The 16367-nt window shown below is 27.4% G+C and overlaps 2 protein-coding genes across 5 annotated transcripts; one reads left to right on the forward strand and one right to left on the reverse strand.

Moving 5' to 3' along the window:
- The first annotated feature begins 3866 nt into the window (after positions 1 to 3866).
- LOC146722103 (dynein light chain roadblock-type 2-like) lies at positions 3867 to 5701 on the forward strand. Of its 4 annotated transcripts, none has more exons than XM_085485475.1 (4): positions 3867 to 3994; positions 4665 to 4820; positions 4937 to 5271; positions 5345 to 5701. In XM_085485475.1, the coding sequence occupies exons 3-4, from the start codon at positions 5214 to 5216 to the stop codon at positions 5554 to 5556; spliced, it is 270 nt and encodes an 89-aa protein (XP_085341601.1). In that variant the 5' UTR covers positions 3867 to 3994; positions 4665 to 4820; positions 4937 to 5213; the 3' UTR covers positions 5557 to 5701. The 4 variants fall into 4 exon arrangements, with proteins under 4 accessions (XP_085341601.1, XP_085341599.1, XP_085341600.1 ...); XM_085485473.1 differs by lacking the exon at positions 3867 to 3994 and adding an exon at positions 4046 to 4286; XM_085485474.1 differs by lacking the exon at positions 3867 to 3994 and adding an exon at positions 4046 to 4249.
- An 8927-nt stretch (positions 5702 to 14628) lies between these two features.
- On the reverse strand, positions 14629 to 15745 carry LOC146722104 (uncharacterized). Its single transcript, XM_085485459.1, has one exon. The coding sequence runs from the start codon at positions 15397 to 15399 to the stop codon at positions 14635 to 14637; it is 765 nt and encodes a 254-aa protein (XP_085341585.1). The 5' UTR covers positions 15400 to 15745; the 3' UTR covers positions 14629 to 14634.
- Between the last annotated feature and the right edge of the window lie 622 nt (positions 15746 to 16367).

Below are 16367 nucleotides of genomic sequence, written 5' to 3' on the forward strand. Positions count from 1 at the left end.
GACACTACCGTGTCTCTTGATTATCTGTCAAAATTTCATAACGTCTGTCTGTATGACGATCCCATCCGATTATGACGCCGTCGCAATTATTGCAATCATCATGATGTGTTACGATCATTCCTACCGCAAATTTTACGTTTTTTGTTCTAATGAATTGCCCTGTTGTTTTTAAACAAAGTTCTTTGACCTGAAAGTATAATGTTATACTTTAATTTATAATTCTTACCATTTAATTCTTAAATATATATTTATAGCATATTTAATTATTCTTATTATTAAATTATAAATAATTATAACTCATATGTATATAGCTGTACCTGTCAAAAAGAAAGAAAAGAGAATTTATTGTTACTATTATAATATATTTTAATTAATACGGTGTGTATAGTGCATACATACTTCAAAGCTACTTGTTTTAAATAAATAAATTTTTTTACGCTCCTTAATCTGAGAAATGTTGTTATAATGGTATGTCAAATCCGCAAATCTTAGCAGTATCCTGTCTCGCAGTTCACATGGTGATATTCGACCTAATCTGTTGCACGGTAAAAAATCATTACGATATAAATTTTGCAACCTCTTCTGATACGCTGATTTATTGACACGACAATCCGGGAATTTGTTAAACATTACACTAAAACATCTTTCATTTGCTGGATTAATCGTGCCACTGCAAAGCAAACATATTATTTATCTATTATGCACACCTGTGTATATGTAGAAATATTTTTTAAAAGATTTCAATAATTCCAAATTTAATTTTATACTACTTACTATCTGGATTTCCAATGTATACAGTAAGATAGTTCTAATCGTTCACCGAATGCCACAATGTCGGAACGTAGACCAAGTCTTCTTGCCACGCTGTGATATATTATTAATATAATCATTTCTTGTCCATATCTACTTTTTAGTACCTATGACAGAAATTGCAATACATTAATGAGAGAATGACAGTATTTTTAATATATAAACAAACAAACGGCCATGCTCACAGTACGATTTTCTTCTTTTGACGCCACATACGGTTATAATATACATTATATAACTTACATTATCTATACACATGTATTCTAGATTTGTATCGTTTACTTTGCACGGTCGGAAATTTACTTTGCCAAATATGTATTCGTTCAATGCATCGATAATCTGAATTCCTTCCGCTTCGTTCCAGTGATTAGTGTCTATATTATTGTTTTTCCAATAAGAAAAAGTTTCAGCGGACGTCGAAAATATCGATTGATCTGGATGTTTTTCTTTCAGATAATTTTGTACCTCTCGTGCAATATTATCCAAAGATTCTACTACGTACGCGTAAGTTACATCCTTTTGGATTTGTAAAGTTTGTGCTACATTAAAGGCAATCCATTCCATAAGCCGTGCTATATCAGGTAAAGTCTTAAATTTGCCCAAGCTTAATTTTATTCTAGAATTCTTTATATAGTTAAATAGTTTCTCGTGATAATATCTTTCGGTTAAATCGCAACCAGTTCTGAAAAATTTACATATTAAAACTGTGCAAGAACATAATCTATAAAGATGTTAGCACTACAAAATATATTAAGAATCCTACAGTGGAGAATGTGTGAACAAGCTTTTAAGCTCATCGTTGTAAAAAGAAAATAAGAAGAATTTTCGATCACAATACATGAATTGTTTATAATTATTATGTCCAACATAGAAAGGAAATATATGTTTTAATTGCACACAATTATCGATTGATTCATTGTCATAATGCACATATTTCATTTGAGACACGTATTTTCGTAATTGTCTCGTATAATTGATACCCAATTTTTTAATAGTCTTAGACAATTTGTTACAACATTTTTTTAAAGAAGGCCATCTAAAATTGAAACAAAAAATAATATAATAACGTTTTCAAAAAATATAAAGAGTTCTATTGCAGCATCATTAATCAAAATTCAAAGCAATATATTTTTAAAATAATTATTATTTTTTATTTGATTCTTACATATTTTATTTATTTAGGATACTTTACAAATTATTCAATTAATTGATATATTTTTATAATATCACAATTATAAAAAGTATTCTTTTTTATTTATATTTTATCATATTATACACTTGTATGCTATTTTTCTAATTTCTAATTATATTTTATTACATTTATTCATTACGTTATGAAAATGGACGGAAAGCCACCGCGCGGTTGCATGTGTTTTTAATAAAATTCTTTAATTATTTAAAAATATTATTTTATTATATAATGTATTTGTAAAAATTATGTTTCGTGTAAAAAGCTAAAATGGGCAAGAATTAAAGCAAGAATTTTAAATATTTAACTATACGCGTTATTTCCATTTTCTGCGTCTTGTCTCTCATTAAAGCGTTTTTTACGCGTTCGTTTTTATTAGATGTGTCAACTAAAAACCTTAAATAATTTTTATCGCGTTATGTCTTGAATATACAAAATCATCCAATTGTATTATATAATAAAAATTCTATCCCCGAGTCCGACGAAGAGGTAAAGCAGGCATTACATGAGTGTCTTTATGTTCTTAGGTATAAAATTTTTCTAGAAATATACTGACACTTCCAGAACACTGGAATGTTTTTATTAAACGCAATGGGGACTATTTACAATTAAAAAAATAATCTAAAAGTGTGTACTTTTTGTATCCGAAAAATTACGAGATAAATAGTGTTTAATAAAATGAAAATTTTTTTTAGTGAACTCACTTAATAGCCATTGTTCATTAGAGTCTTTTTAACTATTTAATAAATGTATATTGATTTACTATTTAAATTTTAAATATATCAAAATATATATATATTAAATATCTTGAAAATTTATTAAATATCCCGAAAATTATCACACTTTATTATTTGATTCCATTTGTTAATGATTACGGATTGGAAATGAAAGAAAAGTAATAAATAGCGTGGACGACGATTTTCAAATGCGAATAATCCAAAATTATAAAAAATGCATAATTATGGAAAATCGTTATATTTCTACAACACAATAATACCATATAGATAACACATACATATTTTGATTTGAAACAATAATTGTTAAGCAAATGTAACTCACAATGCAAATCGAGACACATATCTAATCGTCACATCGTCGCAAAAGGAAAATACAATATTTACGAGAATTGACTTGAATTGCCTTTTTAGAAAATGATTATTTAATAGATTCTGTTTTATTCTACTCTGTATGTTATTTAATTTTTTATATATAATTTTTAAGAAAAAACTTCCAAATATACAAAACTAACGATGCAATGTTTGATCTATGCATGTAAAATATACAAACAACAAAAAATTACCTTTGAGAAAATTTTTTTCCATATACTTTGGATAACTGGCTGCATAACGAAATTGTTTGCAGACGCATCGGAAATTAATGATATCCTCGATGGTGATATCCTTGTAGCTGAGAATGATGGGTATCAATTCCTCTGGTAAGAATGTAATCGTTGTCATTATGACAAAAATTCGAGAAAGATCACTATAGAAAATTATATAAATCGAAGTGAGTGAAACAAATTATTCGCGAATAATTATTAAAAATTTCAATTCGCATAACACGTGTTCGATGTGAATGCCACGGACGTTGTTCATGCTTTGTCCACATTTTTCTGAAATTTCTACCTGAGAACCTAAAGAATGCTTCCTCCCGTCGTGCACGTTGTCACGTGATGCATACCATAAGAAAAGAGAAAAGAGAAAAAAAATGTATTGTTGGAAATTCTATTGTTCCATTTTTATTTTACAATGAACCTTCAAGACAGAAGAAGACCGAGAATTGCAGAATAATATCAAGAGACACGGTAGTGTCTCGCGACCAGTTAAGGACGTAGCCGAGACACCGTGTATATTAACGCGAGTCGGACATTTGAGTCTTTATAATATTTCGAATTCTCAATAACGGCTGAAGCAATCGAGTTTATACTAGACTTAATCGATAGATTGAGTTTGAATTATATAATAAAAGTGTCTTTATTTCTGCTCTACGTGATTTGTAAGCAGAGATATAAAAATGCAAAGTCGAAATATGAAAAATTTCTTTTAAGAAACGTCCACGTCATCATTGTCATCATCGACCACGCAAACATAGTAGTATCGTGCTACACGTATTCACACGTATACAACACATGCGCACACATATATCACACGTACACAACACATAAATAGATGCATGTATTGGAAATGTCCATCTCGCACGTTTTACAACAGACGGCGATAGTTGCCCTCCGCTATATTGACAGCGTGCGGAGTTAGATATTTTCAATTTCAATCAATCAACGTGCGGGGTTAGATATTTTCAATTTCAATTTTTACATTCAATTTTAATGTTATTATTTGCAAATTTATGGTCATAATATTTCAATAATATTTCAATTATATAAATGCCTATGTATGAGTATGCATATATTTTTAATAATAGTTGCCCTCCGCTATATTGACAGCGTGCGGGGTTAGATATTTTCAATTTCAATTTTTACATTCAATTTTAATGTTATTATATGCAAATTTATTGTCATAATAATTTATGTGCAAGTTTACAGTCTGTGATACAAAATCAGATATTTTGCTATTATTTCAATAATATTTCAATTATATAAATGCCTATGTATGAGTATGCATATATTTTTAATAATTTTCTTAATTAGCTTCTATATTTTTTTCAGTTGTACATCAAGCAGGTAGCATTATCAGCTCACTTGTGAGCATGGGTTGGGCAATGGCTAGTTATCATCGCAGCATTCGATTAGCTTAACAAGATAAATCTAATATCAGTGCTATAGGAACCATTTTACAATTTTTCTGGCATTTTCTTATTGCAGGTACATATATATCCAATAATTAATATACAAAATTAAATATTATTCATCACACACTTTGTATCAAAATAATATATTTTTTAAAATTTATTTAATCATTTTTATTATTGTGATTGTAGTGGCAAGGATCTTATTGCTCAGTGTCATTGCAAGCATCTGGCCTGTATATACCATAATATATTGCGTAATACATTGGCTAAGTATGACAATATGGATTTTGATAGATTCCCATGGAATATTGGAATTTTGTCGGACTTACAGTCATCCACCACATATGCAGCCTACAATTAAAGAACGCATTTATTCCATATGATTTGCTTCCGTTATTGGAATATTTAAAATAAAAATTTTATTAATAAATTTCGATGAAATAATTTATAAGAGGTTGAAGAAACTATGAAACAAATTCAGTCTCATAAAAGGGTAGTTGGAACAATAGTGGTGAATGCAGAAGGTATTACATGAGATCATTGACATGATTTACTTGTAGTTGTAAACAAAAATTTATAAAATTATATCTGTTTTAGGTATTCCTATAAAGTCAACATTAGATAATACGACAACAGTTCAATACGCAGGTTTGATAAGTCAATTGTCAGATAAAGCTCGTTCTGTCGTACGTGACTTGAATCCAACAAATGATTTAACTTTCTTGCGCATACGTAGCAAAAAACATAAAATTATGATGGCACCAGATAAAGAATTCATATTAATAGTAGTACAAAATCCAGTTGATTGATATTTAAAAGAAACAAAAATATATTTCAAAGTTAAGATTTATTTCTTTGGTTGTTAATTTAATCTGTATGCTACATTGTGGATGTTAATATCTATTCAATTAAATAAAGAAAAATAAAAGAATAAAGCTTAAAAATTATACAAAATGCAGTATTTAATTACTAATCTAACAAATTATGAACTTTTAGAGTTTTTAAATAGTGCTTTCTTCTTTGGTAACAATATTATATTTTTAAGTTTGATAATTATGAAAATATGTATATATAGTAATTCATGGCATGTTTATTTTTGTATTTAATACAATTATAAATGTACATTTCTCATCAATAAAATATCACAGTATCTTTTTTATAATTTAATTATAATATTGAGATTGTTTTTATTCAGTGGAAAAAAAATGTGTAGTTGGTCCCTATTAATTATACATACATATAAGAGTGTCGTACAAATAATTCTATGCAGTCTTTTTAAGATAATATAAAAATACTTATAAATATAATCAATTAAAATACATATAATCAAAATTGTATGTATTAAAATTCAATAGCATATAAAAAAGATTTTTTGAAATTATATATATATAATAAAAATCCAACATTTTATATATATATATATATATATATATATATATATATATAAATATAAATATATATTTATTTATTGTATATCATATAATAAATATATATTTATTTATTTATATTTGCCTATCTTTTTTTATATATATGGTAGAAATACAATGTGAGTTATTTTATTTTGCAAAATTTTTGAAAGTTAAACTATACAATGAAATTATTTCATATAATACCGAGATTCTTTTCATAATAAAGATTAAGAGAGAGTTAGATTTTATCATAAGATTTATAAAAGTCATAAGATAAGGTTAATTGCATATTGTATAATTTATCTCTCCTTTTTTAAAGTAAATAAATATCAAAGTTACATTGCTTGAACTGGTGCGTTTGAAGTATGTTGTCTTTTTGAGGGATGCAAGACAATATAGTACAAAAGCATTGCTGTAATTCCCAAGATAAAGGAAATTATACAAATAATAAAGATTATATTAAAGTACTAAGCCTCTTTAACTGCAGGAGGACAAGCATATTGCCATAATAAATTTGCTGCAATATTTTCAAAAAAGCAGATAACATAGAAAGATAGATGTTTTCAAAATGTTTTGCTATCTACAGCATTGAGATATATAAAAATGTGCACTATGCCAATAACGGAAGCAAATAATATGGAATAAATGCGTTCTTTAATTGTAGGCTGCATATGTGGTGGATGACTGCAAGTCCGACAAAATTCCAATATTCCATGGGAATCTATCAAAATCCATATTGTCATACTTAGCCAATGTATTACACAATATATTATGGTATATACAGGCCAGATGCTTGCAATGACACTGAGCAATAAAATCCTTGCCACTACAATCACAATGATAAAAATGATTAAATAAATTTAAAATAAATTTTTAAAAATATATTATTTTGATACAAATTGTGTGATGAATAATATTTAATTTTGTATATTAATTATTGGATATATATGTACCTAAAATAAGAAAATGCCAGAAAAATTGAATTTGCTTATTTATTTAAAGATGCTTATCATATACAAAAATGAATGATATAATCTCTAAAAACTCACCTTTAAAAAAAGGTAAAAAAAGGCGACCAGTTACGGGCACACCATTAACAAAAATTATCCATTGCAAACCCATGTACAATAGAATTGTATGAAAAATTATCGATTATAAACCAATGTACAATCGTAACAAAAGTAATAAAATAAAAAAAAAATTGCGCCAAGTAAAAGTAGAAACTTGTACCAGTGGAAAATTAAAGTTGCAGACATATATAGAGTCGTATAATGAATCAATAAAAATTTAAATTTGCAAATGTAGAATTGTACCATAAAAAAACTTATCTTTTAAAAAAAAAGATAAACAAGATGCCAAGTCCATGCGCCATGTGAAAAAGTGTTAAACAAAAAAGTATTTTTAAGTAAAAAAATCTATCAATTGACAAAAATTTATGTTCTAAAATTAATATCTCTACAAAAAGTAATGTCCAATTATTGCGCGAATAAATAAACATTTTTATAAAAAATTAAAATTTAAAAACTTATGCAAATTTAAAATTAATATAAAATAAAAAGAAATAAAAAAATTTTAGTTAAAAAAACTGGGCGCGCTGCAATGAGTTTAAAAGTAACAATTTAATTTTAATATCATTAGAATATTATTTAGAAGCGCGCCCAGTTTTTTTAACTAACATTTTTTTATTTCTTTTTATTTTATATTAATTTTAAATTTGCATAAGTTTTTAAATTTTAATTTTTTATAAAAATGTTTATTTATTCGCGCAATAATTGGACATTACTTTTTGTAGAGATATTAATTTTAGAACATAAATTTTTGTCAATTGATAGATTTTTTTACTTAAAAATACTTTTTTGTTTAACACTTTTTCACATGGCGCATGGACTTGGCATCTTGTTTATCTTTTTTTTTAAAAGATAAGTTTTTTTATGGTACAATTCTACATTTGCAAATTTAAATTTTTATTGATTCATTATACGACTCTATATATGTCTGCAACTTTAATTTTCCACTGGTACAAGTTTCTACTTTTACTTGGCGCAATTTTTTTTTTATTTCATTACTTTTGTTACGATTGTACATTGGTTTATAATCGATAATTTTTCATACAATTCTATTGTACATGGGTTTGCAATGGATAATTTTTGTTAATGGTGTGCCCTTAACTGGTCGCCTTTTTTTACCTTTTTTTAATTAAATTAACACGAATAAAGAGTAGCAGAAAATACATTTAAAAATTTCGAATTTATTTATCCTGCAGTTTTAGTTTTTACAAATAATGAGCAAGATATTGAGTGAGTTTGAAAGTAATTCACTATTTTTTACATAATTGTAAGAATTTGAAAAATCAACAGAAATCAAATAAAATGAAAATCATCGCGTCTCCTTGCTTATGACACTCCTTGTTGTAAGAAATATACAGGGTGTCTCAGACCTATCATATAATCTGTTAATGGCACATTTTTAAAAACTGTAACCCAAACTTTATCTATTATATTTTTCTCATACAAGAATGCACTACCTGAGAGATTTATTGCGATTCAAAGAAATTGCAAATTTTTACCTGTTAACCTAAAGTGCTCCTCTTCGTCGTGCACGTTGTCACGTAATGCACCATAAGAAAAGAAATAAAAATGTATCGTTAAAAATTCTATTGTTCCATTTTTATTCTACAATAAACCTTCAAGACAGAAGAAGACAGAGAATTACAGAATAATATTAAATTAACACGAAAAAAGGGTAGCAGAGGGAATACATAAAAAAGAAAATTCTCAAAATAGGAAAATAGTACTTTTGTAAATAATATATAAAATAAAAATAACTATATTTTGTTTGAAAAATTTAACATCTCTTAAAATTATTAATGTATTACTTCGTGCGAGTTTTAAAGAGATGCATAATTTAAAAGATGATTTATTTTTATATTTGCTACGCACTTTTACGCGTTAATTTAATACTGTTCTCTGTGATTCTCTGTCTTCTTCTGTCTGATAGGCTCATTGTAGAATGAAAATGGCACAATAGAGTTTCCAACATTTACAGGGTGTCCGGCAACTAACGGACCAACGATTACAAGTGGATTCTTTGGTCAATTTGGAAACGATTTTTCCTCAGCAAAAATGTCGAAAAAGGTCATCATTTTTTACAACTTTCCAATATTTGTCATTATGTATCTTTATAATTAAGCCTCAAATTAAAATTTTATTATAGTAAATTCTACCTGAAATTAACTGAAGAATGTAATTTATTATTTTTCTTTCATTTCCAATCCATAATTATTAACATATGGAATCAAATAATGAAGTGTGATACTTTTCGGGATACGTAATAAATTTTATAAATATATATATATATATATATATTTCTACATTTCAAATTTAATAACAAAATTAATGTACAATAATTTATTAAAACAAACAGACTTTACTAAACAATGGATATTAGATGAGTCGATTAGAAAGCATTTTTATTTTATTAAATACTTTACATCTCATAATTTTTCGAATACAAAAAATACACACTTTTATATTATTTTTCTAACTGTAAATAATCCCCATGGCGTATAATAAAAATGTTCCAGTGTTTTAAAAGTGCCTGGATATTTCTAGAAAAAAGTTTTTTCTAGAACATAAAAACACTCATGTATCGCCTGCTTTACCTCTTCGTCGGATTTGGGAATCGATTCTTTTTATTATATAAAACAACTGGATAATTTTGTATATTCAAGAAATATCGCGATATAAAGTATTTTCAGTTGCCACATCTAATAAAAACGAACGCGTAAAAAACGCATTAATGAGAGACAAGGCGCAGAAAATTGAATGAATGCGTATAGTTAAATATTCAAAATATTTCGTCTAATTGTCCATTTTAGCTCTTTACACGTAACTAAATTTTTATAAATACATTATATAATAAAATACTTTTTTCCTTAATTGAAAAATTTTATTAAAAACACATGCAAACTCAGTCTTTATGCTCATTTTCATAACGTGATGAATAAATATAATATAATATAATTAGAAATTAGAAATATAGCATACAATTGTATAATATGATGAAATTTAAATAAAAAAGAATACTTTTTATAATTGTAATATTATAAAAATATATCAATTAACCGAATAATTTGTAAAATATCCTAAATAAATAAATATGTAAAAATCAAATAAAAAATTATAATTATTTTATAAATATATATATATATTGCTCTGAATTTTGATTAATGATGCTGCAATAGAACTCTTCATATTATTTGAAAACATTATTGAATCATTTCTTGTTTCAATTTTAGATGGCCTTCTTTAAAAAAATATTGTGACATATTGTCTAAGACTAAAGATCATTAGGAATACAAATCTAAGAAACAAATTATGAACTCTGAAGAATTGGGTATCAATTATACGAGACAATTACGAGAATACGTATCTCAAATGAAATACAATATATGCATTATCACAATGAATCAATCGATAATTGTGTGAATTTCAAACATATATTTTATTTACGTGATTATTTAAACAGATGTAATTATGAGGCATTAGTTTATGTTGATCGAAGATTCACCGAATTTTCTTTCTACAATGATGAGCTTAAAAGCTTGCTTACACATTCTCCACGATAGGATTCTTAATATATCTTATAATGTTAACATTTTTATAGATTATGTTTATGCACAGTTTTAATATGTAAATTTTTCAGAAGAACTGGTTGCGATTTAACCGAAAAATATTATCACGAGAAACTATTTAACTCTATAAAGAATTCTAATCTAAAATTAAGCTTGGACAAATTTTATACTTTACCTGATGAAGAGCAGCTTTTGGAATGGATTACCTTTAATGTAGCACAAACTTTACAAATCCAAAAAGATGTAACTTACGCGTACGTAGTAGAATCTTTGGATAATTTCGCGCTAGAAATACAAAATTATCTAAAAAAAAACATCCAGATCATTCGATATTTTCGACGTCCGCTGAAACTTTTTCTTATTGAAAAAACAATAATATAGACAATAATCACTGAAACGAAGCGGAAGAAATTCAGATTATCGATGCATTCGACGAATACATATTTGGCAAATTAAATTTTCAACCATGTAAACTGAACGATACAAATCTAAAATACATGTGTATAAATGTAAGTTTTATATATATAATGTATATTATAACTATATATGGCGTCAGAAGAAGAAAATTGTGCTGTGTGCATGGCTATTCGTATGTTTATATATTAAACATTTTGTCATTCTCTCATAAATTTATTGCAATTTCTGGCATAGGTATTAAAAAGTAGATATGGACAAAAAATAATTTTATTATTAATATATCACAACGTGGCAAGAAGACTTGGTCTACGTTCCGACTATGAAATTGGATGATCTAACAGAACTACCTCTCAATATATATTGGAAATCAAGATAGTAAGTAGTATAAAATTAAATTTGGAATTATCGAAATCTTTTAAAAGATATTTCTACATACACAAGTGCGACTAATAAATAAATAATTTGTTTGCTTTGCAGTGGCACGAATAATTCAGAAAATAAAAGATGTTATAGTTTAATTTTTGAGAAATTCCCAGATTGTCTTGTCAATAAACTACTGTATTGAAGAAAGTGGCAGCATTTATATTGTGGTGATTCTTTACCATGCGAAAGCTTTGGTCAAATATCATATGAACTGCGAAACGAGATAATGCTAAGAGTTATAGATTTGACATACCATATAACAACTTTTGTTAGATTATGCAGCGTAATAGGACTTATTTATTTGATGAAAGTGGCTTTGAAGTATGTTTACACTTTACACACTGCATATATTAAAAAATATATTATAATAGTAATAAAAAAATTCTCTTTCTTTTCTCTTTGCACATACAGCTATATACATATGAGTAATTATTATTTTTAATTTAACAATATAGGTAATTAAATTTGCTATAAATGTATATTTAAGAATTAAATGGCAAGAATAATAAATTAAAGTATAACATTAAACTTTCAGATCAAAAAACTTCGTTTAAAAAAAAACAGGGCAATTCATTAGACAAAAGGACGTAAAATTTGCAGTAGGAATGATCGTAACACATCGTGATAATTGCAATAATTACGACGACGTCATAATCGGATAGGATCGTCATACAGACAGACGTTATGAAATTTTGACACACGAACTAAATAGCGACAGATGTACTACAATAAATTATACAATAGAAATAGATTTCTTGCCGTTGAATTATTGTCACAATTATCAATTTAAAGAGCAACAAACAAATTATATTATTCTTACCAATAATAATAAAATATGTTAAGTAATGAAAGATATGAATATATTATATAAATATCATATAGAACGTGTTTTATTGAAAATTATATATTTGTTTATTCTACGAACATTATATTTCTTTTTATAATTTATTTATTAATTTCATTTAATAATTTGTTAATTATATTTATTTCATTTTTTGTACATTGTTTCTTATTTGCTTTTTTAATTTTAGATAAACTCACTTTAGCAGCGCCGAAATGGATCGATAAGTTCAAAATTGGTCGCTTTCTGTAATTTTGAAAATACGCATTACGTACCAAATGAAATGCTAACGAAACTTTACCCGCAAGACGTGAAAATGCTGATGTCGAATCGATGTTGATTCAACGTCGATTCATCGAAAACTCATCGACATCGAAATTGACATCGAGAATCAGCCAATTTCGATCAAATTAAGTCAATATCAAAAAATTGTTTTTATTTAAGTTACTCGAGTTCATAATTTGTAAATTTAGTCTAAAATTAACATTATATATATGTATCATACCAATGATATATATATATATATATATATATATATCCCACTAAAAGACATCACATATTTAAAAAAAATGCTAAGTTATAACTTCCGCAAGCAACAATAATTCTTTACAAAAAGTCGTAATCAAATATATATTATATATATTTTAAACGTTTTAAAATAAAGCAATAATTATACATTTGTATCATTATAGGGAATTTATCTAAATATTATATATTATGTTGTCACTTACTTATTGTTAGTGCAACTTTTTGATTTCACTACTTTTTGATGCTAATATTTAATCTTTTTTTTCGTATTATCAATATAATTATTTAGCGCAATTTTTTGATTTTACTACTTTTTGATGCTTAATATTTTAATTTTTTTCTAGTATTATTAACAAAAATAAAATATAATTTATAAATATAATTTTTGAGAAAATATTTTTGATAATGATTAATTTTTGCAAAGAATTATTTTGGCTATAAACATAATTTTTGAGAAGATAATATATTTAATTACGACTTTTTTTAAGAATTATTGTTGCTTGCGAAAGATATAACTTAGCACTCTTTTTACATCTGTGATGTCTTTTAGTGGGTTTACATATACGCGCGTATGCACGCTTAAATAATCATTTAACAATTTATTACGGTTGATTCTGTGTTTGGTGCCAAAAAATACAAGTAAGATTGCATACACTTAAATTATTTCTGATAAAAAAAAATTTATTTAATATTAAACAAAGCTCGGAAGAATTCCGCTTAAGTAAATATTTACATATACGCGCACATACACGCTTAAATGCACGTTAGTAGTATAGTGGGCACTATGGCCCGTCATAACAAACCCCCACCTACCGACCCGTCTGGCGCCGAGTCTTATCTTATCTTTCCCCCACCACCGGCGTCTGGTTTTTCCGAGTGTGGGTGTAGGGGGAGAGGGTGTTGGGGAAAAAAAAATGGCGACTGGCCCCGAAAGGTGGGGATGAGAATTTTTTTTTTTTTTATTTTTTCTGATTTCCTCTGGATTTGAACCTGGGGCCTTCGTGTTTCCGAGCAGGGTCCTAGTATGTTGAGCTAAACGAGATCTTACTAGTCTAAGGATTAGATGAGGTATTTAAGCTAAAGTTGCGTAGGGTACGGTATGGGGGTACGGGTATACGTATGGCAAGGATAGCTCGTCGAATCAAATGGTCGATATTGGACGGGGTGGGGTAAAAACAGTTAGGGTATACGTATGGCAAGGATAGCTCGTCGAATCAAATGGTCGATATTAGACGGGGTGGGGTAAAAACATTTTGACCAAGAAAAGCGTCATGCGGTCGACCGGGGATCGGTGGCAGGTAGTAACTGACAATGCCGTAGGGTAATAAAAAAAGAACACGCAAATATTTGTACTGGCGAGCATTCCGACTCGTGTCACGATAAAAAAATAATGCATCATCGTAGATTAGAAAGAATGCTTATTGTTGAAAAGATGTCGGATAAAATTTTATTTTAAAATAACTCGTTGCTTAATGAAGGTAAACAGAAACATGGATGTTGAGGAAATTTCTGGAAAGAGGAAGTGAAAGAAAATTGAACAATGGTTTTAAAAGTACAAATATGATTTATATTTAAAATATTTTTACAGAATAAAATTATTCACAAACATTTCAAGAAAATATTCGTCGAATAATTATTAAAATTTACGTTTTGATATAATTGTATGTACAATTTGTTCGAAATAAAGTGAAATTATTTCTAAAAATGTTATCTCAAAGTATACATCGAGAAATGTTAAATCTTTCAGTTGGGTACGTACATTACGTTCTATTTCCTTACTGTTACCTCTGATCGTGAGTTTCACGATACTGTTATTAATGCTACCGTTGACAGGAAGATTTAACTGTATTTCGTTAATTAAATATCGAGCACATTCGTTGACATTAGTTGAAATAAAATTTAGACGATTTAAATTAGCGTTCACACAATCAACTATATTTTCTACACCTTGAAAAGTCGTTCTCTGCATGACTATCGCAATGTTGTAAGTTTTACGTTTCTTCGCCTTCGGTCCGTTTTCGTTCGTATCCTCCACAGTCTCGGAAGAAAGATCTTCTTGCTCGTTTTCACGATATGTTATTAGTATGGCTCTAGCACCATATGCGGTAGTGAAATTTACAATTATCTTGTTAAAGATGATCGAGCTCAAATTAATTTTATCACCGTTTAAGTAGCTCGACATCGTTTTCATGTTTTCTTGAAATTTTTGCCACGATTCCATGTCGAAGCAAATCCCTACAGCTCCGTGAGATGTTAATTTAACAACAGGCAGAAAATCCAGTTCGACGTTGTCTTCCGTCATAAGACCCACTTGAATTTTCTTCGTGTAGGATGAATTCAATCCGTATGTTGTTGACAGCAACATACGTGGTTGTTGCTCGATTTTCTTAAGATTGTTCATGGTAGTTGCTACCGCGTAGAAAATCAAAGATATAATAATCAAAGACACGGAAAAATCGAAAAATCGAGAACTTTTTACTAACAAACTTTTTTACTAACGAACTTGAAAGTCCGGACGATGAAAGACGAGTGAGCGAAGATTTTCAAGAAAATTTATAAGAAGGAAGATAAAATAGAAAAGTGGTAGGGAGAAAATGTATGCGTAGATAAATAAAAATTATGAGGAAGGGATTTTTTAAACAATATAAATAATATAATTTTTAATGTGGAAGGGGAATTTTTTAAACAATAAAGCGATAGGGAGAAAATGCATGCGTAGTATAATAAAAATTATGTGGGAGGGGAATTTTTTAAACAATATAAACGATATAATTATTAATGTGGAAGGGAAATTTTTTAAACAATATAAATGATATAATTTTAAATCTGACTTCAGAGAAAATATAAAATTCCTATCGCTATCGAGAAAAGATACTTGAAAATTCCTCATCTTGATTTCTATAAACTTTTTGTAACTAAGTAAATAACGTCCTAGATTAAATATTTTTTGTATCTAAGTAAATATTACCATATATATATAAAACATGGGTAAAAATACACGGCTATGAGAAAAAAAGATAAAAAAAAAGATAAAAAAAGATAAAATAAAATCGAGAAAAGATACCTGAAAATTCCTCATCTTGATTTCTATAAACTTTTCGTAATTAAGTAAATATCGCCCTAGATTAAATATTTTCTGTATCTAACAAAGATTACCATATATATATATATATATATATATATATAAAACATGGGTAAGAATACACGTCTATGAGAAAAAAGATAAAAAAGATAAAATAAATCGAAAAAGTTACCTGAAAATCCCCCATTTTGATTTCCATAAACGTATAAATACGGCTCTCGGAGTTAAGTTAGCTAGCTACATTTTTGAATTTCGTCTCTCGCGTACTCACGTATTCGACGCAAGTG

This window comes from Nylanderia fulva, unplaced genomic scaffold (assembly GCF_048542155.1).
Source record: "Nylanderia fulva isolate GAGA-0341 unplaced genomic scaffold, ASM4854215v1 Scaffold37, whole genome shotgun sequence".
Taxonomy (NCBI): Eukaryota; Metazoa; Arthropoda; class Insecta; order Hymenoptera; family Formicidae; genus Nylanderia; species Nylanderia fulva.

What these genes read in the sequence shown, in the direction of transcription:
- LOC146722103 (XM_085485475.1), top strand. Translation starts at nt 5,214, where the DNA reads ATGAAACAAATTCAGTCTCATAAAAGGGTAGTTGGAACAATAGTGGTG. An exon ending in AATAGTGGTGAATGCAGAAG is followed by an intron (nt 5,272 to 5,344) that starts GTATTACATGAG and finishes TATCTGTTTTAG; the next exon opens with GTATTCCTATAAAGTCAACA.
- LOC146722104 (XM_085485459.1), bottom strand. Translation starts at nt 15,399, where the DNA reads ATGAACAATCTTAAGAAAATCGAGCAACAACCACGTATGTTGCTGTCA.